This window comes from Euleptes europaea, chromosome 2 (assembly GCF_029931775.1).
Source record: "Euleptes europaea isolate rEulEur1 chromosome 2, rEulEur1.hap1, whole genome shotgun sequence".
NCBI classification, from domain to species: Eukaryota; Metazoa; Chordata; class Lepidosauria; order Squamata; family Sphaerodactylidae; genus Euleptes; species Euleptes europaea.
The window spans coordinates 88,073,126-88,100,739 of record NC_079313.1 but is presented as its reverse complement, the minus strand read 5'-3'; the positions used below and the strand labels follow the sequence as shown (position 1 = coordinate 88,100,739).

Sequence of the window (27,614 nt, the reverse complement as noted above, 5' to 3'; positions counted from 1 at the left end):
TCTTCCTTCTATCTCAGAGAATAATTATTTTCCAGGATGACTAAAGAACTTGCTGTACCTTACTAGAGAACATCTGGACAGAAATTGCAGTAATGGTGGCTGGTATGGTGGAAACATTATGCAGGGTGGTGCCAAGAAGGGAAGAATTTGGGGTCAGGAATAGCGAGTAGAGAAACAGCATATGAGACGGATGAATCTTGGGCCAAGCATCCTATAGCGACAGGCATTTTCTGCAAAATTTGGCCTTGCCAACTGCAAAAACATAATGTCTCCACACTTTTCCTTCCTCACGTGTAGTGCTGAAAAGATCTTTCATTTCTAAGCAACACATTCCTAAATCTCCCCAGTTCAGCCTCCTCCCTACATTTTTGATGTCTTTCATTCCATTCTTCCTGATGAGAAACACAGCAGCGTTCGCAATAGTCTGTTAAAAACAACATCCAGGGTTCCACTAACTTGTTAAACAGAAAGAAGCTGAAACTGCCAAGCCCTCAGTAAGGGAAAAGGAGAGAGAAAAGCCACTAGTTATTTATAACACCACACGGCATTAAGGTCTCCTCACTTTGGTTTGCAGACCGCCTGCTGCTTGGAGGTCACTCCAAAAAAGAAAAAGTCCCAGCGGAGCCCATGTCCTTCCAGCTCAATATTTGATCAGGAGGCTGGGCGGGCACCAGCCTTGGCAAATTGAAACTTGCACACACACACATGCTCTTTAATACACAGGAGGATCACACGGGCGAACACTGAAGCTCAGGGGGAAAAGGTCTTTAAAGCCCGGGTGAGTTGATTTCTGAATTACATATTTTGTCAAAGGATGTTGCTAGATGTCCTCCGCATCTGCATGCCAAAGAGGTACCTGAAGCTCCTTTGCTATGGTTGGCATAGTTCTAATTTGGGGTGTCATCAGGTGAATAACACGGCAAGTGCATGGGGAAGCAAAGAAGTGAAGCTGCTGTGGTTACTGGGGAGGGAAAAGCTTTGACCTCATTAATAATGAGTTGTCTTCCTTCATGATTTGTGAAATTCTTGGCAGCAAAAGGTGAGATGAGACAAACACCAAATCTTGGCAGTTCCCATCCCTCAGCATCCAGCCATTTAGTTCCCTGGACACTCTCTGTGTACCTGGTTGCACTGTCGTTGGCGCCTGTTCACCATTATTGACAAAGAACAGAACAAATGAAACTACAGTTCATAATTGCTGGATTATCACTATGGCAGGAAGGCTATCCTTAGGAGCCCAGCACTGTACAGTCCCAGGTGTATATCTCTGTGTGTGAATGAAGGGTCATAATCCCAGGACAGCCGACAAAGTAACTAAAGAGTATGAGATGTTACTTTTTAAAACCTTCATAATCAGTGTGACTGGACTGCAATACCTAGAAAGTGTACAGCAAAGGGGAATGAATCTTCAGTCTATGAGGGTAAAAAGACACCCCAAGCAGAAGAATTCTTACAGGGACAGTGTGAAGGGAAAGAAACCTTTCTGAAACACATGGAACTGTAGAGCTCTTCTGCAAACAAAGCTCCATAGACACCATTGATTTTTGGTGTTGGAAGAAATGGCACATGCCTATTTTACATGCAGGGGAAAGAATGTGTTGTTTTTTGTCAAGCCAGGTGACGTTAGAATGGACTGAGTAACAATTTTTGAAGAGTTGCCCTGTGCCAGGCTTCTAAGTGCATATTATCTAAGCACAATGTAATGCTTCAAATACACATAACGAGCATGCAAATATTACAAAGTTCTTTCCATCATATGTTTTGTGCTTGTGTGTGTGTGTGTATGCACAGTATTAATTATTCAGTGGTTAGATGGGATTCAAATGTCTTGTGGCAAAGGTAGCCCTTCTGTTGGCATAGTTCTAATCTTCCAGCTCTCAAACAGCAATGTTTTCTGGTTGAGAAAAGGCTGGATCGTTTGTTTGTTTTTCACTCCAAGCAATGGAAGGAAGCTATGGCCATTGTGAATAGTATGTTGAATGTGGTTTCTTGAGCCTTGCATAGTGCCTGTGTCATCTTGATGACAAGCAACGCAAGAAAATCCTACTGCGATTTTGTAAAAAGTTCTGTTTTTCCTATTGTAAACCCTTTGTAATCTCTCCCACCTCCCCCATTATTTTTAGAAAAACTGGATAAGGTTTAAATATTTTCTTCATGGGCACAGAGAGATCTGCACAGAGAATAATGGAACCCCGCCCGTTCCCCCCTCGCCAACTCCATGCACATACAGGAGCTTGTATTTCTTAACCAAGCAAAGTAGGGAAGTCTGGATGTAGATGTGGGAGGTGAGCAAAGACAACTCCTTCCCTGCAATGGGCAAGGATCGTGTCCTTCATGTTCTATTGTTATTCTTTTTGACTTCTTTAGAGGCTCACTTTCCCCTGCTGAACCACTTGAGCACAGAGCATACACAAGCCCCTTTAGAAAGAAATGAAAGCCAAACATATCATGAACACACATGAAGCTGCCTTATACTGAATCAGACCCTCGGTCAATCAAAGTCAGCATTGTCTATTCAGACTGGCAGTGGCTTTCCAGGGTCTCAGGCTGAGGTCTTTCACATCACCTACTTCCCTAGTCCCTTTAACTGGAGAGGCTGGGGACTGAACCTGGGTCCTTCTGCATGCCAAGCAGATGCTCTACCACTGAGCCACAGCCCCTTCCCATCTGGTTTGTGTGTGTGTATAAAGTGCTGTCAAGTCGCAGCCAACAATCCCCTGCCATTCTGTAGACATATCTGTCGCCTTTTCCCCATGTTTGCATGTGGAGTGGTCCTTTCCCCCATCTCTAGCATGAGAATGCTTATTTCCTGTGACTCCTATTGGAGCACATGAAGCTGCTTTATACAGAGTCGGATCAATGGTCTACCCAGCTCAGTACTTTCTACTGTATGCTGACTAGCAGCAGCACTCCTGCTGAGAGACCTGTTTTCTGAGATGCTTTATCTGAAGATGGTAGGGGTGGAACCAGGGACCTTCCGTGCGCAACCGCGTGTGCTCTACAACTGAGCCACAGCCTGTTATTTTTAATAAGCAGCAAACAATCTCACTCAAACCTCCCCTCACATTCCACGGGAATGAACTACCTTGCCAGGTAGTATAACAAGGCTAACACTAGCATAGTCCAAAAGTGGACACAATGCATCCAAAATTAAACACTTTTCAAGTGACAGATTTTGGTGGGAGAGAGTAAATCATGCACTGAGTTCACTCTTGTTGAAATCATTATGACTTAATACATGTAGCGGATTGTGCTCTGGATTTTCGAGACAGACATTTCCTCCTTCCATCTTGAAAAGATCTTTACAGCCCGGCACCAGTGTTTCCATCTCTCTTCCAGCAGCTGTGCCAGGGAGCCAGCAGTTTTCCCCAAATTAGGTACAGCTCAGAGGAGCCAGCGGACTATATCTTCTTTGTCTGGCGTGCCAGGATTTAAGAGCAAAAACGTAATAAATGTGCTTCCTTACCAGGCCACAGGATTGTGTATCAAAATAAGGCCCGTCTGCAGTCCATTCTGCAAAGTTCTGTGGATAATTGTTCATTTGTGTGCAATTAGCAATTCAGTTCTAAGGGTGTTTTCATATATGGGACTCCCAAGAGATTCTTGCTTCGGTCAGTTTGTAGTGGGAATGCAAAACACTGGATTGACCAAAGTGCTCATGCACATGACAAGTGTTCCTTTCCCTTCCACATTTACTAAGAGCAGACATAACCACGAAAAGCAGAGGAGAGGCTCAAACTGGATTTAAGCCTTGTATGTGGAAGGTGAAACTGCACCATCATATATGTGTGCTCTTTTGGTCCAGAACCTGCCTCGCCAGCTGATCCAGTTACCTCTACTTAGGCCCAGGTGATAAGATCCTCATTTGTATGCAGGAAGCCTTAATTTAGGACTCCCTTGATCAAAGCCTTATGAAATTCCAGCAAGCAGAGTTGGGGCAGGTGACAATGGGTGCCCTAGGATTGCCAACCTCCAGATAGTAGCTGGAGATCTCCTGCTATTTACAACTGATCTCCAGATGATAGAGTTCACCTGGAGAAAATGGCCACTTTGGCAATTGGACTCTATGACATTGAAGTCCCTCCCCTCCAAACCCCTTGCCATGTCCCTCTTCACCACCGGCAGGAGGTTTTTGGGGTGGAGACTGAGGAGGGCGGGGTTTGGGGAGGGGAGGGACTTCAATGCCATAGAGTCCAATTGCCAAAGTGGCCGTTTTCTCTAGGTGAACTGATCTCTATTGGCTGGAGATCAGTAGTAATAGCAGATCTCCAGCTATTATCTGGAGGTTGGCAACCCTAGGGTGCCCTGATTCTGAAATCCTCCAGACGGGCAATGCCAACATAGGAAGGACAAGTATCTGAAGAAGTGAGCTGTGACTGACACAAGCTTGTATGTCTTTAAGGTGCTACTGGACTCTTGCTCTTTTCTACAGCTACAGACAGACTAACACGGCTACCCATCATGATCTATCAGCATCGGAAGGGACCATGTCATATTCATCCAAGGCTCCTGTACCTAGAACATTTCCAGAATAGCATGGGAAGCAGCCCCACTGAATCAGCTCAGTAACAAATCCATCATGCCTGAGCAGAAAGAAAAATCAGTTTGCTAGCAAAAATTACCCAAGCCAGATTCAAATCTGGCCTGAATACACCCCTGAAACAATTATTCATTCTGTAGCAAAGATAGGAACTGAAGCTCGGGCTTCTACTGATAAACTCATTTCTCTGTCATTGTCCAGTTTCACCTACTATGCCCCTACTTCAGATTCTTTGTGTTTATGATTTGAATCAGGCAACAAAAAGATGACGCCTTCTTACCTTGCTCCCTCATTCCCATTGTTCCTGTTTGCACATCATTCACAAAGCAGCTTTGATCGCTGCAAATATCTTTGCTATTTGGAAAAGTCTTTATGCTGTTGCATGAAAGCCTCTGAGCTGGCTCACTGAGTGCCATGATCTCAACTGGCACTTCAAGTCTTTGCTAATCAGACTGCATAATCAGTCACACAGAATTAATTCTGCTCTTGGGTTAGATAATGCTCATTGAGATTTCCAGGGCATCTTGAAACTGTTCTTGCTATAAATCCTTGAGTAAATGTATTGTGCATTTAAGATAATGCACAGCTACAACTGCTCTTAACATTTCAAAGAATGCATGTTTACTTACATGAAGAGTCAGTGTTGGTTAAGACACCCATGAAAGAACAAACTTCTATGCTGCTTTTACCCCTGTTCGGTGCCAGACTTGTGGTTGCAAAGTTCTAAAACATTTTTCCCTGTCAAATTGTGACAGATTCATGGCAACCCCATGAGGTTTTCAAGGCAAGAGACATACAGAGGTGGCTTGTCATTGCTTACCTCAGCATAGCAACCATAGAATTCCTTGATGGTCTTCCATCCAAAATCCAAGTACTAACCAGGGCTGTCTGACAAAATTGGGCTAGCCTGGCCAGGGCTTCTAAAACATAACTAATGATAAATATTGCTAGGGATGGCAAAAACCCTTACAACAACCCGATGAGATAGGTCACCTGGCATGTTCATGGGGGATTGGGAATCTGAACCCTTGCATCCCTAGTCCCAGTCCAACACTGCAACCACTGTACCATGCTGGCTAGTTCCCCCTCCTATTTTTGGCCCTCTCTACTATTTCTGAGACAGAAAAGGGAAAGCTAGTTTTACCACCTCTATCTGGCTCCATCCTCAATCCCTGTTTATTTATTTTCCATTTTCTAACTGGGCTCCACTTCATTACCACCAGCTCTGTTTCCAAGTGAACCAGATCCCACCCTTTTTAAATAGGGGCTTCACCTTGGCACACCAGACTCTGCTCCTTTACCAGTGGGTACCACCCCTTAATTCTTGCTGTGGGCTGCCCCATGACACATCAGGTATCACTCTGGGCTTTGCCCAGGCACCAGAATTTTGTCTTTCAGAGTGGAGTCCTCAGTAAATGCTGTTTGCCAAAAGCATCTGTCTTTAGATCTTGTCTACCATAATGTTTCCCATCCGCATGTAGTTAGTATACATTTGACCTTGCATTGGCAGCATTTAATGTATCTGCTAATCATCATTGGTGAAGAAGTGCTGCACTTACGTGATACCCATTTGAAATGGAGCAAATTTCCCTCCTCCCCCTTGCTAGACTGGTATTGCGTGTATGTGTCTGTTCTTTGGATGCAAATGGAAAAATAAGGAAGAAGCTTTCAGTGGAAGGTGTTTGCATTATTTAACCAGCTCTCAGGCCTGTCAATGCAGGTGCCAGTGCACAGTTTGGTGATTTCCGATACCACGCTTTTTGGAAACTCACTACTGTAAGCAGAACCTATGGCTAGCTACCACATATTCAGATATCCGTGAAATTAGTTTTGTTGAATGTGTTTATGATGCCCTCCACCTCACCCAAAACAAAAATGTGAACCTACTTCTTACTCATGTATTCTTAATATTTTCCATTTTTAAAAATTTCTTTTTCCAGCACTCTTTATAGGTTGGACCAAGATTTGTGGCAAGATGCACTGGGCTTCTGTTCTCCTTGTGGTTGGCCTCTGTGGAGTGTCCATGAGCCAGTACGAAGACTACGAGGACATGTTCTGGCTGCAAGCATACATACGCAGCCAGTCCTCATCCTACAGCTATTCGCCATATTATGATGAGGTTCCTGCATATTCCTATGTCCCAGCTGGATCTCCTGATGGGGAGCCTGTCCCTGAACCCCCTGTTTCTAGGGAATGCCCTCATGAGTGTGAATGCCCTCCCAACTTCTCTTCTGCTTTGTACTGTGACACTCGCAATCTCAAGTATATTCCTTTTGTGCCTTCCCGGATGAAATATGCTTATTTCCAGAACAACCAAATTACAACTATCCAAGAGGGAGCTTTTGACAATGCTACAAGCCTGGAGTGGATTGCACTCCACAGCAACCAAATCACCAGTGAGAAGATGGGCAAGAGAGTCTTCGCCAAGCTCAAGAATCTAGAGAGGTTGTACCTTGACCACAACAACCTGACCAAGATGCCTACCCCACTGCCACGGTCTCTAAGAGAGCTTCACCTGAGCTACAACCAGATCTCGAAGGTTCCCTCCAATGCTCTTGAGGGTTTAGAGAACCTCACTGCCCTGTATCTCAGCCACAACCAGATCTATGAAATTGGAGCAACCCTCAGAGGATTAAAGTCTCTGATTGTTGTGGACCTGAGCTACAACCAACTGAGGAGGGTCCCTGATGGCCTTCCCAGCTCTTTGGAGCAGCTCTACTTGGAGGATAATCAAATCTACAGTGTCCCTGAGGATTTCTTCAAGTCCTCTCCCAGGCTGCACTACGTACGAATGTCCCACAACAGCTTGACAAATGACGGACTCGCCGCCAATGCTTTCAATACCAGCAGCCTCCTGGAACTGGATCTCTCTTACAACAGACTTCAGAAGATACCGAAGGTCAGCACGAGCCTCGAAAATCTCTACCTCCAGGGAAACAGAATAAACGGTGAGCATTCTAGATGGTGAGCTCTTAAGGAACGATGTTACAGCAGAATATGCCATGTATGGGTGGGACATTTTTGCAAAGGGAAGAAAAAAGGAATCAGTGAGCTCTAGACCCTGTTCTCTTAACTGTGCGGAAAGACAAACCAGCTGAGAAAATGGCTGCTTTGGAGGCTTGAGACTCTGGCATTATACCCTACTGAGGTCCTTTCTCTCACCAAACCCCACTCTCCCCCAGGCTTTGCCCTCAAATTTCCAGGAATTTCTCTACCCAAAGTTGGCACCCCTATATGGGTTCCCTATGGGTTCAGGTGGCACTGCATGGCCTGTTTGTTTGCCAGGGCTTTTGATGGGCCATGAATAGCAAGCATCTTTGGGGTGGTATTTTGGGGCTTATTATTTGAGGCGATTGTATTTTGATCACATTATGAGAAGACAAGAGTCACTGGAAAAGACAGTCATGCTAAAAAAAAGTTGAGGGCAGCAGGAAAAGAGATGGATTGACTCTATAAAGGAAGCCACAGCCCTCAGTTTGCAAGATCTGAGCAAGGCTTTCAAAGATAGAACTTTTTGGAGGACATTGATTCATAGGGTCACCGTGAGTCAGAAGCGACTTGACGGCACTTAACACACCCATTTGAGGCAAAAAAGAATGGTGGGGTAAAAATGTTTAAATAAGACGGTTGGATCAATGACAGAAAGAATGTTTGGTTGTGCTGTTGCCAAGTAAACAAAGCTTTAGGGCAGAGCTTGTTACTGTCCCGAGGCCGCTGCCCGGAGCGCACCCTCGGGACTGTGCCGCGGTCCCACGGCCTCCCCCGACGCGCCGGGGGGCCCCGACCCCCGGGGGAGCGGGCGCGCTGGCCGGGGCGACGGGAGGAGGAGGCGAGCGCGGCCGAACGCGGCGGCGGCGCGGCAGAGGAGGGGCCGGACAGGCGAGCCGGGAGGAGGCCGGGGCCCGACCTCTCGGCGCAGGGAGGAGCGAGCTGGCCAGTGGCCGCCGATGCGGACCCTGGGGCGACGGCCGGGACGGCTCCTTCCCAGGAGCCGGGGGCCCCGAGGATGAGTGCGCCGGCAACCGCCGAGGCCCCTCCCCGGGGACCGACGGGAGGAGGGAGGCCGGGCGAGATGGGGGACGACAGCAGAGGAAAGGAGGGGGGAAACAGGGAGGAGAGAGGAGGTGGGGACGGGAATGATCGGCCCCGGGAGCAATGGGCCGGTCGGGCGCGGCAGAGCACCCGCGGGAGGCGAGGGGGACTGAGCCAGCGGCCGGCAGAGGGCGGGACCCGAGGGAGCCTTTAAGGGGAGGGGACGCCCATAAAAGCGGCGGATGCAGCAGAGGCTGAGAAGGAAGTGGAGGCAGATTGGGTGTGCTAGGCGGCAGCCAAAACACCCTTCTGTCGGGAGAAGGCGGTGAGAAGAGCGTTCTCACGTCAAGACTCCAGGTCTGAAGCCCGGGAAGCTGACGCCCGCTGGGCTGTAGAGCGCGGTGGACCCGTCGGTGGGAGAGGGCAGCGGGGAAACCCGTCAGAGTTACTAAGAACATTTAGTAATAATATTGTATGACATGATGCTAATCATCACGAACACCAGTGACACGGTCATGTTCAAGGAAAAGAAATTATCACAGGAATCAGTTGGTATCATATATCTAACTGCCATGTATAGCCCCATCATGCAAATAAAAAAAGTCTATAGGGGGCACCCAGAGCTGAGGTATATTTCTCTGCCCAGGTTTGCACAAATATATAATATCTGGGGAGAGGGGGTATAAGTAGTTACGAAGGTTTGTGCTTTGCAACCATCGCAAAAACATTCAGCTGCCATCTTGAGTTGTGAGGCAACCAATTTTTAATATCATCAGACTTGGGGAGGGTGGTGGATGATCGGCAAATGTTCAGGTTGGGGAGGGAGGAGAAGTGTCACAGGTGCCTCTTTTGGGGAGATGTGACAACTCCCAACTTCCAGCAATTATGCATTGATAGCTGCTCAGAAACAAGAGCAAGCCAATCTTTTGGCCATCCAAGGAGGATAATCCTTTCATCAGATTATTCTCTTAACAGAAAATTAAAAAGGGGTCAAAGCATCCTTTTTAACATTGTATTTAAAAAAATTAAACAAAATAAAAATGGCAGGATAAAAGGCAAGCATGAACAAGCATGATTAAGTCAGAGCAGTTTCTCTGGAATCATTTCAGGCTCACTCAAAAAAAAAGTTCTTTTTCCTAAGCAGGAACAAGAGTTGTTTTGGGTTCCAAACTGGCAAAACAATCTTGAGCAGCAAAGTCTGTTCTCCTAAAAGAGTATCCTGACCCTAGATGTTACACAGATATCTGTTCCTCAAGAATGTAGGCATATCTTACAAGGCTGAATCAAGCTGAAGGCTGAAGTGTATCTGTCAGAGATCATTCTGGAAATCTTTTGAGGCCTGGGAAGGCTAAAACAGTCTAACTGTCACAGATAGAGTTGCCAGCTCTGCGTTGGGAAACACCTGGAGATTTTGGGGGCAGAGCCTGAGAAGGGCAGAGTTTGGGTAGGGGAGGAACTTCAGTGGGGTATAATGGCATAGAGTCCACCTTGCAAAGTGGCCATTTTCTCCAGGTGAACTGATTTTGGTCGCCTTAAGATCAGTAGTAATCGCAGGAGACCTCCAGCCACCACCTGGAGGTTGGCAACCCTAATCACAGATGGACAATTAGGTGGGAGAGCAGGAAGGGGAAAGAGTCGTAACAAAAGTGGAGGAAGCAGGGGCTTGGGCTGGGAATAGGATTTCCCTTTCTTTACAGGTCCTCACAGATATCCTGTGGTATTAAATGCAATGGATGGCATTCTCTTCTCTTACATACACATGCATATTAAATCAATGAAGATGCATGATGGTTCAACAAGAAAGAAGAAAAGGGACTTGGCCTGGTTCTCACATGCAAGAGATGTGACAATGAGGTGACAGAGTGCCAAGGTAGTAGAATTTGACAATCATTTCAAACTGAGGTGAAGAATTCTGGAAGATCACGTTGTAAAATGCTTCCCTATGTGATGGGAATTTTACCCTTAATAGAGGAAATGGATCGTTGAATATTAATGGAATCACCGGCAGAAGCTAATTAAGGTTGCACGCACACAAAGAAAGACACGCAGTCATTTCTCTTAGTAAAAATCACCTTTACTTACTAACTTCAGGAAAGGGTAACTTGGATGTAAAATAATAAATCTCTTTCTACATTCTAAGTTTCCTATCACATCCCAAAGTGGGAGTTCTATAGTTTACATCTTCACATGGTCAGATCTAAAGTCTAATTCTAATGGCGGAGGCTTCTTCTAGGTAAGACAAAGAAGAAGCTCCTGGTATGCAAATACCTTTACAACTGTCCTGTTTAGCCAATGGCTATTTGACACATACTGTAGGTCACATCACCTTTGATCTGGTCAGCTTGGTTACAAACAGTTTAACCCTTGAGTGACTGAAATACAATGAAACTCGCTATTCAAAACCCAACAAACCCCTTTTCGAGTTTACATAGTATTCAGGCATACAAACATAAAGCATCACGCAAATATTCAAATTGTTGCTTGTGTAGTGGCTTTGTCAAAATGTCCGCCACCATCTCTTTGCTCTCACAGTACTTCACTTTCAAAAGTCCTCTTTGTTGCTTGTCTCTCACGGAGGCAGTCTTGTATTGAAGAAATCTTCTTCCTTTCCTGGCGCTTTCGCTGCTCAGTATTGCTATGCAAGCTTGATTGTCCTCAAACATTGTTACAGGTGTCAGTCCATCTATTCCGAAGTCACGTAGTAGTTCAAGTATTTCCTCTAGTTCCGCACATGCGCTGCTGGCTGCTTCACATTCAGCATCTGTTGAAGAGGTTACAACATTTTGCTGTTTCTGGCTTGTCCAGGAGATTAGGTTTCCTTCAAAGAAGAATAAATATCCACTTGTGGATTTGCAGTCTGTTCTGTCTCCACCTAAATTAGCGTCCATGTATCCTACGAGTCTTGGTTCATCGCTTGGAGTTATCTTCAATTTCAAGTCGATTGTTTTCTTTAGGTATTTTGTCAGGTGTTTTATCGCGTTCCAATCGTGTTCTGTAGGTGCGTTGGTCTTTCTGCTTAGAATTCCAACTGCAACAGCTATATCTGGTCTACTAACATTACTCAGGTATAGTAGTTTTCCAATTGCTTCTCTGTATTTGTGATTGTCCTTCAATGGTTCACTTCCTTCCAGACTCATATATGATGGGTCAAGTGGAATATTTTTGGTTTTGCACTCCATCATATCCATAAATTGTAGGAATTTCAGTATTTTGCTCCTTTGGCTGATTGAGAATCCATTATCTTGATCTCTTTCAATTTCCATTCCAACATAATTTTTCACTTCTCCAAGTAGTTTGACTTCTACTGATTGGTTCAGTTTGTCTGCTATTTGCTTAGCAGCTGTTTCTGTATCACAACAGATTAGAATGTCGTCTACAAAAATTAAAATATATTGCCATCGATCATCCACTTTCCTGCTGAATAAACATCTCTCTATGTTTCCTTGTTTGAAGCCTTGAGCTTCCAGTAAGGTTGTAAGTTTGTGGTTCCATGCTCTTGCAGATTGTTTAAGTCCATATAAAGTCTTTTCAAGTTTACAAACTTTATTCTCCGTATTACTGTCCATTAGTCCAGGAGGTATTTCCATGTATATCTCCTCTGTTAATTCTCCATTTAGAAATGCTGTCTTGACATCCAGTTGTAAGACAATTTTGTTCTTAGATGCAGCTATACTCAGCAAAGTCTTTATAGCTGTTTGTCCACTAACAGGTGCATACGTTTCTGTGTAGTCAGTCCCATATTTCTGGGTAAATCCTTTTGCGACTAATCTTGCTTTGTACTTGTTGATCTTTCCATCAGCATTTTCCTTCAGTTTGAAAACCCATTTACATCCCACTGCCTTCTTTCCAGGTGGGAGTGTGGTTAATTTCCAAGTTTTATTTTTCTTCAGCGATTCTAGTTCATCTCGAATTGCGTCAAGCCATTTGGTCCGCTCACCATCGGGAAGCTTTTCCAGCTCTTCCCAACTTGAGGGCTCCATCTGACCTTTCACTTCCGCATAGAGATTCAGTTTAGGCGCTGGTATTCCTTTTGTAGTCCTTGTGGATCTTCTTAGGATTGGAGAGGGTGAGGTGGTTCCATCAGCACCGGGGTCATCCCCTTTTGTTCCTGCAGTCTCTGGGTTGTCTGCAGAATCAGGTGGTATGATTTCCCATGCTGTAAACGGAATTCCCTTTTCTTCCTCTTCACTGTCCTCTGGATTAGATGAGTAGCTGGTTTGCTTTCCATTCATGACATCTCTCTCATCTATGTACACTGCATTCAATGCTTGAACTTTGAATGTCTTTGGATTCATTACACGGTATCCTTTTGGGAGATATCCTACTAAGATTCCAAGTTCTGTTGTAGGACTTAGCTTTCCCCTTTTCTCTTTCGGGATGTAAGTATATACATGACTTCCAAAAGCTTTCAAATGTCTTAGACTAGGCTTTCTGCCATTCCATCTTTCATATGGAGTCATGTTAATGGTACTAGAAATTGACCTATTGTAGAGATAGGCTGCTGTACTAACACATTCTCCCCAGCAGGGGTCAGGCAATCCTGCCTGCAACAACATACATCTCGCACTTTGCATCAGAGTTCTATTAAATCTCTCTGAGAGTCCATTGTGCCGTGGGCTATATGCAACACTGGTCACATGTTCAATTCCTTCAGATTCGACAAATTCCTTCATTTGACTATTAACGTACTCAGTTCCTAGATCTGTGAATAACACTTGAATTCCTTTATTAAATTTGTTCTTCACCATGGCAGCATACATCTTAAACTTATCAACTACTTCAGTCTTTGATTTCAATAAGTAGACATATGCATATCTTGAATAACTGTCTATAAAATGCAGAATATATTTAGATCCTCCAGCAGAATCTTTGATTGGCCCAATAAGATCAGAGTGAACTTCATCAAGAATTTCTGCCTTAACATCTGTGCCTCTCTGCACGTGCTTTGGGGCAGTTCCTTTCCCTCTAATGCAAACGCTGCATCGCTCCTGGCTGGCAAAGCATTCTTTTACTGCTATATCACAGTCATTCAGCAGTTGCTTCACAGATTTGAAATTTCTATGCCCTAATTTCACATGATATCCATAAACACAGTCCTTATGATCACATTCCTTAGTTTTCATCTCATTTGATTTTCCATTATATGCAGCTAAATGCTCCGTTTCTGAATTGCAGGCCTCATCCTGCGCTTCCTGCAATGCCTCATCATTGCAATCTGAATCAGAAGTGTCTATTTCATCTGCTATGTTAACCAAACAGTAATGAGATCCTTCTGCTTTAGTTGGATAAATCCGTCCTTTAGGGTCAATTAACCAACATCCATCTTTCTCCATAGTCACTTTAAAATCTGCATTATTCAGTTTCCTTACAGACATCAAACATTCTTTGGCATTAGGCACATGATAAACATCAGTCAAATTCAGTTGCATTACATTTCCACATAGGCTCTCTATATACACAGTCACAGATCCCTTTTCCTTGCAAGTGATTGACTCTCCATTGGCAACTGTAAGTTTCTCATTGCATGCTTCCATATGGTTAAAACATTCCCTGTTAGACCATAAGTGGCAATCCGCTCCTGAATCAAGAATAATGTCTCTAACATGCTTGGATTCAGTTTTAGACTTTAAATCAGTACAAGAAGCTTGCTTAACCATAAGCGTGGTCATCTCATTTGGCCTTTTACTTGTACTCTGGTTCCCTCTTGTGGCTGGTTGGCGCGATTGCTGCCTTTCCGGCCTTTGTTTGGATTTCGCGGGCTTTTGGTGAGAAGAAGAAGAGGGGGAGGGGGATGAGGGGCCCCCCTTCGCCATGTTTTCTCGGCATTGAAAACTTTTGTGACCAATTTTCCCACACGTAAAGCATTTAAAAATCTTTCTTTCATGCACATTCATCACTGAGATCCCACTTGATACTTCATTTAAACGTTTCTGATCATTTTCAAACTCTTTCAGTGCACACACAAGATCATTAAGGTTCAGGTCCTTTCTCCCTAGCAAGTTTCTCCTTTCAGACTGAAATTTGGGATGAAGACTGGCTAGGAAAATTGTTATAAAGTCTCTTTCTGACACTGTTTCGCCTGCAATACGAATTTCAGCGGCCAGGGTCTGTAATTGTCTTAGATGCTCAGTCAGAGAAATATTTTCTGGCATCCTGCTTGAGAATAAGTTTCCTTTCATTGCCATGAGCTGATTTGAGGAAGTTACAGAATACTTTGCAGATAGCTCTTTCATTATATCTTTGGCCGTTTCATTATTTAACAGAATATCAGATTCACTTTGGCTTAATGCTCCCATTAAGAGGCAGACTGCTTGTGCATTTGCCCTCTTAAAATCAGGGTACTCTGGGTCATCTCTTCCTGGCTTTTCTTTATCTAAGACCCATTCAATATCCATAGCTTCAAAGGCAAACATTACATTTCTCTTCCATAAAGCAAATGGTGTTTTTGCTATGGGAGGTATAGTCACAGTTTGGGGGCCTTTTGCACTCACGACTTGTGGAGTTGCGTTGGGAGCGGCTGGAGTTCCCGTGCTCGTTGTAGCTCTGTCGTCTGGGTTCGACATCCTCGCAGCTTTCCTCCTCTCAGATTACAGCACGCTGGGTCTGAGTTCCTCAGGTCTCACACGAATAAACCGCTGAGCTTTTGCAGAGAAAAAGATCCCTTCTGGCGTTTTGTAATCCGTTTGGCTTCCCTGGAAAAATCCTAACTTAAGCTGTGCGTGTTTTGGCTTCTCCAAAATCCATTAATAATTCATATTAATATTCCAAACCATCCTCTGCTACCAATTTGATGGGAATTTTACCCTTAATAGAGGAAATGGATCGTTGAATATTAATGGAATCACCGGCAGAAGCTAATTAAGGTTGCACGCACACAAAGAAAGACACGCAGTCATTTCTCTTAGTAAAAATCACCTTTACTTACTAACTTCAGGAAAGGGTAACTTGGATGTAAAATAATAAATCTCTTTCTACATTCTAAGTTTCCTATCACATCCCAAAGTGGGAGTTCTATAGTTTACATCTTCACATGGTCAGATCTAAAGTCTAATTCTAATGGCGGAGGCTTCTTCTAGGTAAGACAAAGAAGAAGCTCCTGGTATGCAAATACCTTTACAACTGTCCTGTTTAGCCAATGGCTATTTGACACATACTGTAGGTCACATCACCTTTGATCTGGTCAGCTTGGTTACAAACAGTTTAACCCTTGAGTGACTGAAATACAATGAAACTCGCTATTCAAAACCCAACACTATGTTAAAAAACAACAACAACCCTGCTAATATAAAACTTGTACAGCAAGCAAAGAGAGGGGAGTAGACCGTTTCCCCCAGCTGGACTAGTTTTCTGTTTGAACTAATCTTTTAATGTGGAAGAGCATTCACAGCTGCCCCAGAAGCCTGAAGTGGTCCAGTTCATTCTACCAGCTCAGGGCTCTGCTTCCACATCACCATCTCATGCCTTGGCAAGTGTGAACCAGCAACTTTGCAGAGAAAACAAAGAGCAAAACAACAAATCGTTCCATTCTCTTAAACTGACGATTATTAAATTAATTATTAAATTCTTCAGGATTCTTGTAGAAGCACTGGTCCCATAAAATTTGAGGCCCTCTCAGTCTCAGCCAGACCCATTAGCATATATTTACGGTTGTTGTTTTTTGCTCCAGCGTGCATATCTGGAATGAACTTCATTTGGCATGTCGTTGCCCACTCACCCTATTTAGAGAGCCGTCTTGTTAGTGGCTTCCTAGAGGCACCTGGCGGGCCACTGTGTGAACAGACTGCTGGACTTGATGGGCCTTGGTCTGATCCAGCAGGGCATTTCTTATGTTTTTATGTTCTTATCCTTCTGGAGCTCTTCTCGATCCAGCTTTGTTTCCACCATTTTAAATAATTTGGTATCATCCACAAATTTGGCCATTACACCCCACATAGCCAATTTCAAATAATTTATAAACAAATTAAATAGCACCAGTCTCAATACTAATCCTTGTGGGACCACTTCCCTCCCTTGCAAGAACTGTCCATGTATTCCTTCCTGCCCACTCATTCCTTCCTGCCATTTAACCAAGATTTAATCCTTAAAATGACTTGTCCCCTTATCCCATGACTGCTAAGTTTACTCAGTAGTCTTTGGTGAGTTATCTTGTCAAAAGCCTTTTGGAAATATATAATTTCTACTGGATCACCCTTATCCCCATGTTGTTAACCTTCGCAAAGAATTCTAAAAGGTTGGTGATGCAAGGCTGGTGCTTTTCCCTCAGCAGGCTTTGTTTCTCTACATGCTTATTAATTCTATCTTTAATCAGCATTTCTACTAATTTATCTGGAAGAGATGTTAGGCAAACTGTCCTGTAATTTCTTGGATCACCTCTGGACCCCTTTTTTAAAATCCGTGTCACATTTGCTGCTTTCCAGTCTTTTGGTACAGAGGCCAATTTTAGTAAGAAGTTACACCCACTGGTCAGAAGATGAACATTTTCACATCTGAGTTCTTTAAGAAGCCTCAGATTCATGCCGTCTGTACCCAGAGACTTATTAAGTTTTTAATTTGCACAGTAGTCCTAGTTGCATCTCTTGTTACCTCAATTTTAAAATACTTGCTTAGAGATTTCCCCAGCATGGACTACATTTTTACAAGTCCATATTATGCTTTGGGTCTTTTGGGGCACAACTTTTAAAAGAGTTGTTGAAATCCCTTAAATCAACATGTTGTGCAGGGACAGGAGGCATGCTGCTGGCCTTAACCAAGCCAGGGAGTGAAAGGGCAACCAGCAACAGTCTAATCTTGTGCCTGCTTTGTAGCAAGGAGGCAAAGGACTGGGGAGGCATACCAGGTCTGATCTGGATTAGGCGCGCAGTGGCCTCAGGAGCTCTTACACACACAGAGAGAGAGAGAGAGAGAGAGAGAGAGGCACCTTCTCAGGTGTACTTACAGTTGAGGACAGCAACAGTTTCCATCCTGCTGGCCTCCCTAGGGCTGTTGAATTAAAAAAAATTCAGTATAGTTCGGATTCGGCTGAATTCGGCCCGTTTAGATTCGGCATATGCCGAAGTCCGAACTCCCCCACTTCGGGTCCGTGCAATTCGGCGGAAATTCAAAGTTCGGGGAAAAAATTCGGCCCAATAAAGCCATTAAAAACACAACTGCGCCTTTCCACGGCTCTGGGGGGGGCATTTTTGGGGGTAGAGGTCCCAAACTTTAGCGGAGCTTCAAAGGACGTTTCTTGAAAGACCCCCCAAGTTTTGTAAAGATTGGGTCGGGGGGGCTGAGATATGGGCCCCGAAAGGGGTCCCCCCCACCCTTAATGTGCATGTCTGAGCAGAGCTTGCTGCCCACGCACAAAGCTCCCAGCCCCGACAAACAGCTGAGAAGTTTGCAAAGCATTGCAACACGACTGCAAAACAACACAACCTTGTAAGCAACACCTTTGCAACTGTGCAAAGCAACACCTGACACCTGGGAGTTTGCAAACCATGGAAAGGCAGCTAGCTATGCATAATGAGCAGGAGGGGTGGAATTTCCCCTTTTGCATGGGACTCCAAATGCATTCTTTAAGTCACCATTTGAAAACCAGTTTTGAGCAAGCATCCAAATAGACCTAACCGCTCTTTTGAATGAGGGAAAACCTGAAGACACACAACTGAACCCCCCCCCTCAAACCAGGGAGAGAGAGACTCGAGGGGGAACACACCCCCAGGCAGAACCGGCAAAAGCCCCCTTTGGCTTCCCCCCCACCCACAGAAACTGCTCCCTCCCCACACACACACAGACCCTGCTTTCCCCCACACACACACACACACAGGAGAAAAATTATAGATTAAAGCCCCCAAAGGGGTCTTACTGTGGCTGTCTTCTGTTCCATCAGGAGGGGCTGGGGAGGACTTGTAATCCAAGACGATTCCAATTAGGCACGGGATGTTTTGCTCTGGAGATGCATACAGGATCAGCTGATCCATTCATCCCAATAGGGAAAAGGGGAAAGGGGAAAGCCCATATCTCGGGACCCCCTGACCCAATATTTACAAAACTTGGGTGGTCTCTTAAGAAGGCTTGTCTGAAGCTCCGCTCAAAGTTTGGGATCTGCACCCCCAAAAATGCGCCCCCTGCAGCCATAGAAAGAGAAAAGGGGGGAGCCAATATTTCTGCCCCCACTGAACCCATCTTTACAAAACTTGGGTGGTATCTTAAGAAGGATTGTCTGAAGCTATGCTGAAAGTTTGGGGGCTGTATCCCCAAAAAAGCGCCCCCTGCAGCCACGGAAATGGAAAAGGGGGGAAGGGAAAAGGGGTGGAGCCCATATCTCGAGACCCCCTGACCCAATGTTTACAAAACTTGGGGGGTATCTTAAGAAGGCTCATCTGAAGCTCCACTGAAAGTTTGGGGTCTGTACCCCCAAAAATACACCCCCTGCAGCCATGGAAAGAAAAAAAGGGGGAGCCCATACCTCGGGACCCCCTGACCCAATGTTTACAAAACTTGGGTGGTCTCTTAAGAAGGCTTGTCTAAATCTCTACTGAAAGTTTGGGGTCTGTAACCCAAAATATACGCCCCCTGCAGCCACAGAAAGGAGCGAATGTGCACAAGCACCCCCCCCCCCACACACACAAGAGGATTTCCTTCTCTCTCTCTCTCTCCCCGGCCGGGCCGCACATCAGCTGATTCCTCCAGTACTCAATCCTGACCGATTGGCCAGAAGAAGACCCAGCTTGGCCACCGATTGGCCGGGGGAGGAGAATGCTGCTTACTGACGGTTATGCTGCTTACTGACGCCCCGAATTGGCCGGATTTATTCGTGAACTCCCGAACTCGCTGAATTCGGCTTCCCCGGTTGCCCTCCATTTTTGAGTTCGGTTTGTCCCGAACTAAAAACCACCGAATCAGGGGAAATTCGGCTGTTTTTCCGTTCGGGCCGAACCGAATCAACAGCCCTAGGCCTCCCTTCCCTTTCCCTCCTTTCTGGCGATTTATTTGTTGTATTATGTGGTTTCCTTTCTCTCTCTGTATGGTTCCTCTGTCCTTGTTTTTATGCTGCCTAGGTTTTTAAAGTTATGTAATCTAGTTTTAACTGTAAATTATGGTTGTTTTAATTGTACTGCAGTGGTTGTAAGCTACTCTGAGCCTGACCTGTCTTGGTCAGGAATGGGCGGGCTAAAAGTTTAACAAACAAACAAACAGTGTCAGCCCGCCTTCATCTTGCTCCCAGGAGCTGGAGAAACTGGCTTTCAAGAAGGAACAAAGATATCCAGTCAAGAGACTGCGGGTCCTCTTTCGTTTTGGCACTTTCCCCAGCCTCCCACTACATTCAAACTTCACCTGCACACTAGGGCTGTAAAGGCCTCTTCTACCAACTCCCAGGTGGGTCCTCAAAGAATCAGCCCCCCATTGAATATAGGTGTTCATCATGAACACATAGGGTTACCAGGTCCCTCTTTGCCACTGGCGGGGTTTTTTTGGCGTAGAGCCTGAGGAGGGCGGGGTTTGGGGAGGGACTTCAATGCCATACATACAGTCCAAATGCCGAAGCGGCTATTTTCTCCTGGTGAACTGATCTCTATCGGCTGGAGATCAGTTGTAATAGCAGGAGATCTCCAGATAGTACCTGGAGGTTGGCAACCCTATGAACAGTTTGTTGCACCCACTGCTGTTGCTTTATTAATTATTTTCAAGCATCTCCAGTATAAAATAATACAATATCATTTGCTGTTTGATCTTATAAAGGCTTGAAAACAGAGATAAAGAAATGGCTGCATTCTTGTTTGCTGCTGTTTGCTTCTGAAAGTCATGATTCTCTCAACAGCTGTGGAATTTGGAACTAACATAAAGCAAAGTATCACCTCATTTATTTATATATGCAAGGCGTGACAGAGAACTTCACCCAGCATTTCTGAGTTTTAATTCCATGCTCTAGCCACAAAATTAATTTCGCTTGTTAATTTATATTTCTAATTTGGAGAGAGCAGCCATCCTTTGCAATACTCACAACCTCAGTTAGATTGCTGGTACTTTTAGAGACAGACATAAGATATGTTTTACAGGCCTGCTCATAAGCTCTGCCAAGGTAGCAGTCAACCAAACTTTATGTTTAGCCCCTGGTATCTTCACCTCCAGAGATGGATCCTACTTGCATTTCACAGAAAGTTCTATTTGTGATTAAGAACATAAGGAAAGACCTGCTGTATCAGACCAGTGGTCCATCCAGTCTAGTATCCTGACTCATGCAGTGGCCAACCAGTTTCTTTGGAGGTCCAACAACAGGGCATAGAGAACGAGGCCTTCCCCTGATGTTGTCTCCTGGCACTGGGATTCAGAGGCTGACTGCCTCTGAACATGGAAGTTCCCTTTAGTCACCATGGCTAGTAGCCACTGATAGACCTATCCTCTATGAATCTGCCTAATTCCCTGTCAAAGATGTCTATGCCTGTGGCCATCACTACATTCATTGGCAGCACATTCCACATTTTCATCTCTCACTCTGTAAAGAAGTATTTCCTTTTGTCCATCCTGAATCTACTGCCCATCAGGTTCATTGGATGCCCTTGAGTTATAGTATTTTGGGAGAGGGAGAAAAAATTCTGTTTGTCAACCCTCTCCACTCCACACATAATGCTATAAACCTCTGTCATGTCTCCCCTTAGTCTCTTTTCTAAACTGAAAAGTCCAAGAATCTTCGGTCTTTCCTCAGAGGGAAGGTGCTCCAACCCCAACCCCCCAACCCCAGTCATCTTGGTTGCCCTCTTCTGTGCTTTTTCCTGCTCTGTTACGATGTCCTTTTAGAGATACAGTGATCAGAACTGCACATAGTATTCCAAATGAGGCTGCACCCTAGATCTATAGATCTAGATCTATACAGGGGCATTTTATTTTCAGTCTCTTCCCTAATAATCCCCATCACAGTTTTTTCCTTTTTCACCTTTTTCACCGCTGCGGGACACTGGGTTGACGCTTTCATTGCGCTATCTACTACCACCTCAATTTCCCCTCTCAATTAGTCTAGACCTCATTAGCCTATACTTGGGATTTCCCCCAATGTGCATCACCTTGCACTTACCAACATTGAGCTTCATTTGCCACATTGTTGCCCACTAACCCAGTTTGTGGAGGTCCTTCTGGAACTCTTCACAGTCGTCCTTGGGTTTCACCATCCTGAATACAGTTGTGGAATCAACCCTTTTACTTCAAGTCAACATGGCTTTTCTCCCCCACCTCTACATGCAGTCCAAACCACAAACAAATCAACTATAGATGCTTTGGGGGGAAAACCCCAGACCTCTTGAAGGAAATATGTTCATCCTTGGCTCTCACCTGCTGAGCTTGTCAAGGTTTAGATTATGGCAAGAGGCAATAACATTGCAGAGATTACTTTCTTCGCTGTTTTAATTAAACATTACGGATGCCATCCGTTCTTGGAGGGGCAAAGCACAGCTTTGCACCTGAAAAGGTCTGACAAATATTGCAAACTGTCTCACAGTGTTGCTTCAAACCGCCGGTAGCTGGCTCGGTAAGGCAGGGAGGCCATTAAACCACCTCCCTCCCTCTCTGGAATTCTCTTTATTTATTCACTCATTTTTCAAGCAGCTCTGCAGCTGACCTTTAAAGTTTTTAAGGAGTTTCTCAGAAGACCTTTACTTTTTTTTCCCATGGTAAATGAGGAACGCTGCAGAGCAACAGACTCAGTAGTTGAATTTGTTTTATATATAGACCAGGTAACCGCTGGGCTTTTAAAGATAATTTTGTCTTTATCTGCTAGGCAAGATGCTATTCTTCAGAGGCACATCTCAGATGAAGAATAACCATTTGTCTTCCTCCAGCTCCTTTTCATCTGAAGATTTGAAAGAAACCCCAATCACTTCTGTATAGGCGGTGGGGGAGGGGGGACTGTGGCTACGAGACTAGAATGGAATTTAGAAGGCATTGGCTAGACAATAGTTTCTGCACATAAATGAAAACAGTTTGAAAGAATGGTCAGTGCTTGGGCTGCGTACAGTCATTCCAGTTTTGTTTGGGGTAAACAAGTTTTGCATGTATGTGCACTGCTCCAAAAACCTGTGAAACCTATCTGACCGAAGATAATCTGTAAGACAGAAGGAAAATGTGTGTGTTTATCCAATGGTTGCCAACTGTCCTGGAGAAAAATGTCCTGTTCCGTTTATAGATGATTAATGGGATGTTATTTACCAGGTGGTGTTATTTACGTCCATGCCATGAAAAGTTTCAGCTGCCCTTTTCCACACATTAAGCTTCTAATGGGGAAGCCACCCTCTAATGGCTTTCAACTCTCTTACAAACTATGGCTCAAGCCAAGGAACATTTCTAATTTTTTTCTTGCAGTATAATGACTATGAATCACAGTGTGGTCCTAAGCAGAGTTACACCCTTCTAAAGCCATTGGACTTAATGGGATTTGAAAGTGTATTTCTGTTTAGGATTACTATTAGCCAGTTATTTTTTGGGACCGCCTCTCCTGGTACACCCCTTGAAGGACACTACATTCAGCTGATAACAACTTGTTGGTGGTCCCCAACCCTAGGAGTGTGCAGCTGTCCTCAACGAGAGCCAGGGCCTTCTCAGCCCTGGCTCCGGGCTGGTGGAAGGCTCTGCCTAGTAACATCAGGGCCCTGCGGGACCTGAAAAAGTTCTGCAGGGCCTGTAAGACAGAGCTATTCCACCAGGACAGCCGCAGGTGATATGAATGCTGGCCTCCCTAATCACCCCCACACACACACACACACTTTTACAACTGATGTTATGGGGGGAGTTGCGGACTTGGTTTTGATTTGGTTTCGGCACCAATTATGTCGAAACGGGCACTGTATAAACTGGCGGTCATTTTAATAACCTGTGAGATTGTATTTATGGTTTTAGATGTTTTATTATTTGGTTATTTGTGGTTTTAGTGTTGTTACCTGCCCTGAGCCTGGCCTTGGCTGGGAGGGCGGGTTACAAATTTACAAACAAATAATCTCCCTTCTTACCCCATAGCAAAAGGCAAAGGTTAAGACTGGGATATTTCTGCATATGCACTTAAATTATTTTTAAGCATTTCCTTTTCATGAAAGGAATGTGTGCAAAGTGATAGACATCAAGATGAGTAATCCTAAATACACTTGGACATGAATAGATGCTAAAGTGGCTACCTTGAAGTTATTGTGAAAACACTGACTCCTGTGTACTACAATCAGCCCAAACCAAAGAAAAATCCATAATCACAGAAGGTATCACGAAAGAACAAAAAAAAATTTAAACTGTATTTGTATTACTTAAATATGACTCCTTGATTAATCCATATCTGGGACATCGTGTACAATTCTGGGCCTGAGCACTGCAGGGAGAGAACTGTGAACCAGTGTAATCATAAGCAGAGTTACACCTTCCTAAATCCATTGACATTAATTGGTATAGAAGGGAGTAATTCTGTAGTTCACCGCCATCACCCTGCAAGGAAGGGTTTGGAAAAGTCCCACAGGTTGGAAGACAGTTGAAAGCAGTCAGAGTGAGGCTTTGGTTGTAAATAGTAATGGGCAACTAAACCAATGGGTAGATGCTCCCTTCTACTTATGTAAAAAGGAGTTTGTTGAAAAGGGATCAGATACAGCGAAGGTGATTGAACGTGATTGGAGGTTCATGTGTTAGTAGCATGAAGGGAGCATTAACAGTGCCATCTTAAGCAGAGTAGCAGTGTGCAAAAAAAATCTGGTAAATTTTAGATTCAGGTTTATTGGGCCTGATTTGTTTTGGTAAACCCGAAATAAGCCGAATACCCATACCGGTAAATATTGGTGTTCGGCTTATTTCCGGGTTTACCAGAAACATTTGGGGCCATTTATGGGGATATTTTTGGGGATGCTCCTGGGGGGGGGGCATTTTTTGAGGTAGAGCCCCAAAATTCATAGCATAGCTTGAAGGGACTCTCCTTGCAAGACCCCCAAAGTTTGGTGAAGACTCTTCTACTCATTGATTTCAGTGGATTTAGAAGGGTGTAACTGTGCTTGCCCTGACCTGGATGGCCCAGGCTAGCCTAATCTCGTCAGATCTCAGAAGCTAAGCAGGGTCAGCCCTGGTTAGTATTTGGATGGGAGACCACCAAGGAATACCAGGGTTGCTGTGCAGAGGAAGGCACTGGCAAACCACCTCTGTTAGTCTCTTGCCATGAAAACCCCAAAAGGGGTCGCCATAAGTTGGCTGCGACTTGACGGCACTTTACACACACCTCTGCTTAGGTTGGCACTGACACTCTGAAAATACAAAAATTTGAACTCGCCCACTGGTTTTCGACAAACAAAAGGAAATGTACTCTACCAATCAAATATTTAAACTCAAATGTTTATTACCAGAAGGTTTTCCTGTGGCAAATACAGTATTTTTTTTTAAGAATCACATAAATATACAGGCAACAGGTTTATCTTTACATGATAGTCAAAATAGTTGCAGCATCTTAAAGAGTTACCAGTTTATTGTGGCATAAATTTTCCAAGAGCTAGATTTAGTCAGATGCATGAAGCACTTACTTCTTGTTGGCAATGTGACTGTTCATGCATCTGACAAATTGGGCCCTGACTGACAAAAGCTTATGCCACAGTAAATGTGTCGGTCTTTAAGGTGCCACAAGTCCCTTTGCTGTTTTGATTGCAACCGACTAAGAGAACAATCCTAGACAGGTCTACTCAGAACCCTATTCAGGTCTATTCAATGGGCCTTACTCCCAGGGAAGTGTTTTTTAGGATTGTTTTCTTAGGCTGCTATGCTAAGAACATTTTCCTGGAAGTACACGGCACTGAATAAAATGGAACTTTCTTCTAAGTAGATCTGCTAGGGCTTGCTCCCTAAAATATCTGTTCCGCTGGAATATATCAATACATGAAAAGTCAGAAGTATAGTCACAATGTTTGGAGATAGCATGCTGGTCCCAAACCAATACAAGATGTCTTGCCTTGGTTGTGAACTTGCCTGTGATATCTGGCTGGCCTTTGCTAGAAGCCAGAATTCTTTCAGGAGGGGCTCATCAGTCTGATCCAGCCCAGAAGATTTTATATGCTTGCATACTTCTGCATCCCATGTCCAAGTACTAATCTTGATCCCCTGCACTTTACTTTCCATACAAAGGGGTTTTCGTCAACATCAGCAATTACACGAAGCATCCAACCCTGTCCCATTCCACTGTCTGAACTCCCTCCTCCTGCTGGTGTATGAAAGGACTCTTGCAATTCTGAATCGATCACCAGTGTCTCTGTAACACATATGATCCCTTCCAGCTTCAAGCCAGGAAAAGCTGTTTTTAGAAAATCTCTCTGGGTGTCGCGCTCTCTATTTGCTGGCAAGCTCTAACCTTGGTTGCCCTCTGGTGGCTTAAGAAGGACACTGCAGTACGGTCCTCCCAGGATACATACCTCCATCAATCCTGACTTTGAGCCTTTCAGAGTTCACTGGAAAAACAGGAATGATTGCATGTGGGCAAAACGCAGGGAAATGCAGGGGGAGAGCAAGGCGATCCCTGACAGTCGGAACAGCATGCATAATCAACACAAAGACTTGAAGTCTTCAAAGGGGTGACCGCGAGGGAAACAGCCATGCATAAAAGGCCAAAGAAAGAAAGATGCATTCATGTTCACATAACTTTTCAAGCAACATTACAAACACCTTTTGACCTCTCTTTCAGCTTGTGGTGTAAGCACTTATGAATGACTGTAATGCAGCCTATCACATGCAGGGGTTTAAAATCTGATCGAGGGCCAGCAGGAAGGTGGATTTACAGTCACGCACAATGTTTAGTGTACTATTTCAGTCGCTTAAGAATGGGTACAGCCTTTTTTAATAAAAGTCTTCACATTTATTTCATTTGTAAATGTTATTAAAACAAATCAAATAAAAACAAGGGTCTAAAACACAAATTACTGAATACACAGATATTAAACATACCCGCTCGAACTAACTGCTCATTCTGAACAGGAAAATGTTCCATTTTTCAAACTTTTTGGACTTTTGGCCGAGTGGTTGGAGAAGTTGAAGGAGTGTATTCGACTGTGTAAGCTAACCTGTCTTTTACAAAGCCAAAGTATAGGCGTGGTCTTGAATTGGCACTATTACTGAAAATGAAGTCTCCGGACCTAATTCCTTTTGAGGACACCCCCTCCCAGTCTAAAAGATGGTAACAGATGGACTCAGAATGGGAAAATTATGAAATGTAAATTGATGCTAACTTTTCATGTTTCTGGTTTATCATGGAGAACCATGAGATTTAAAATAAACAGATTTCTGCATCACCAGTAAATATTAGACTTTTTAAAAAAGCTACTACAAAACCTTCAGGTTACATTGTAGTTAGGGTTGCCAAGTCCCCCCTCTCCTCCAGCGGGAGGTTTGGGGGCAGAGCTGAGGGGATTGCTTGCATCACTTCCAGTTTACACCCGGAGGTGCCGCATTGTGAGGGGCCTTTTACCAGTGGTAATGGGCCCCTCGCAATGCGGCACTTCCAGGTGTAAACCGGAAGTGACGTGCTGTGGTGTGCAGGCGCACGTGCATGTTTGCTCACCGACCCTCAGCTGGTCGGCAGGCAGCGGGGTGGATTTACAGGGGTTTGCCCACCACCTGGCACTTGGCAACCCTAATTGTAGTGCATGGGCATGAATGTCACACTGCCTTTTTGGGGGGGGGGGACACTTGAGATGGAGAGAGAATGTTGCTATGCTTTTCCTACAGAGTCTGCAGCTTTAGGGCGTCTGTCAGTCTCCACTAGTTGGCTTGTTCCTAGCAGCAGTGGGGATTAGATACCAATGAGGCATATAATACTTAGTGCTGCTTGAAAAATCATCAAATATAGATAACGAAAATGGTAAATGACACAGGGTTGTTGTTTTTTTCCCTCTTCACAGAATTCACCATCAGCAGTTTCTGCACCATGGTAGACATCATGAACTTTTCCAGGCTACAAGTCTTGCGGCTGGACGGGAATGAGATCCGCCGGAGTGCCATGCCCTCAGATGCCCCGCTCTGCCTGCGATGGGCCAGCGTCATAGAGATCTAATCATTGCCCTTGCTCCCTTTC

At 44.5% G+C, this 27,614-nt stretch overlaps 1 protein-coding gene across 1 annotated transcript; it reads left to right on the top strand.

Annotated features, from left to right (window-relative positions):
- The first annotated feature begins 571 nt into the window (after positions 1 to 571).
- Positions 572 to 27,614, top strand: FMOD (fibromodulin). Its single transcript, XM_056845120.1, has 3 exons — positions 572 to 778; positions 6,493 to 7,488; positions 27,442 to 27,614. The coding sequence occupies exons 2-3, from the start codon at positions 6,516 to 6,518 to the stop codon at positions 27,591 to 27,593; spliced, it is 1,125 nt and encodes a 374-aa protein (XP_056701098.1). The 5' UTR covers positions 572 to 778; positions 6,493 to 6,515; the 3' UTR covers positions 27,594 to 27,614.

What these genes read in the sequence shown, in the direction of transcription:
- FMOD (XM_056845120.1), top strand. Translation starts at nt 6,516, where the DNA reads ATGCACTGGGCTTCTGTTCTCCTTGTGGTTGGCCTCTGTGGAGTGTCC. An exon ending in CCAGGGAAACAGAATAAACG is followed by an intron (nt 7,489 to 27,441) that starts GTGAGCATTCTA and finishes CCCTCTTCACAG; the next exon opens with AATTCACCATCAGCAGTTTC.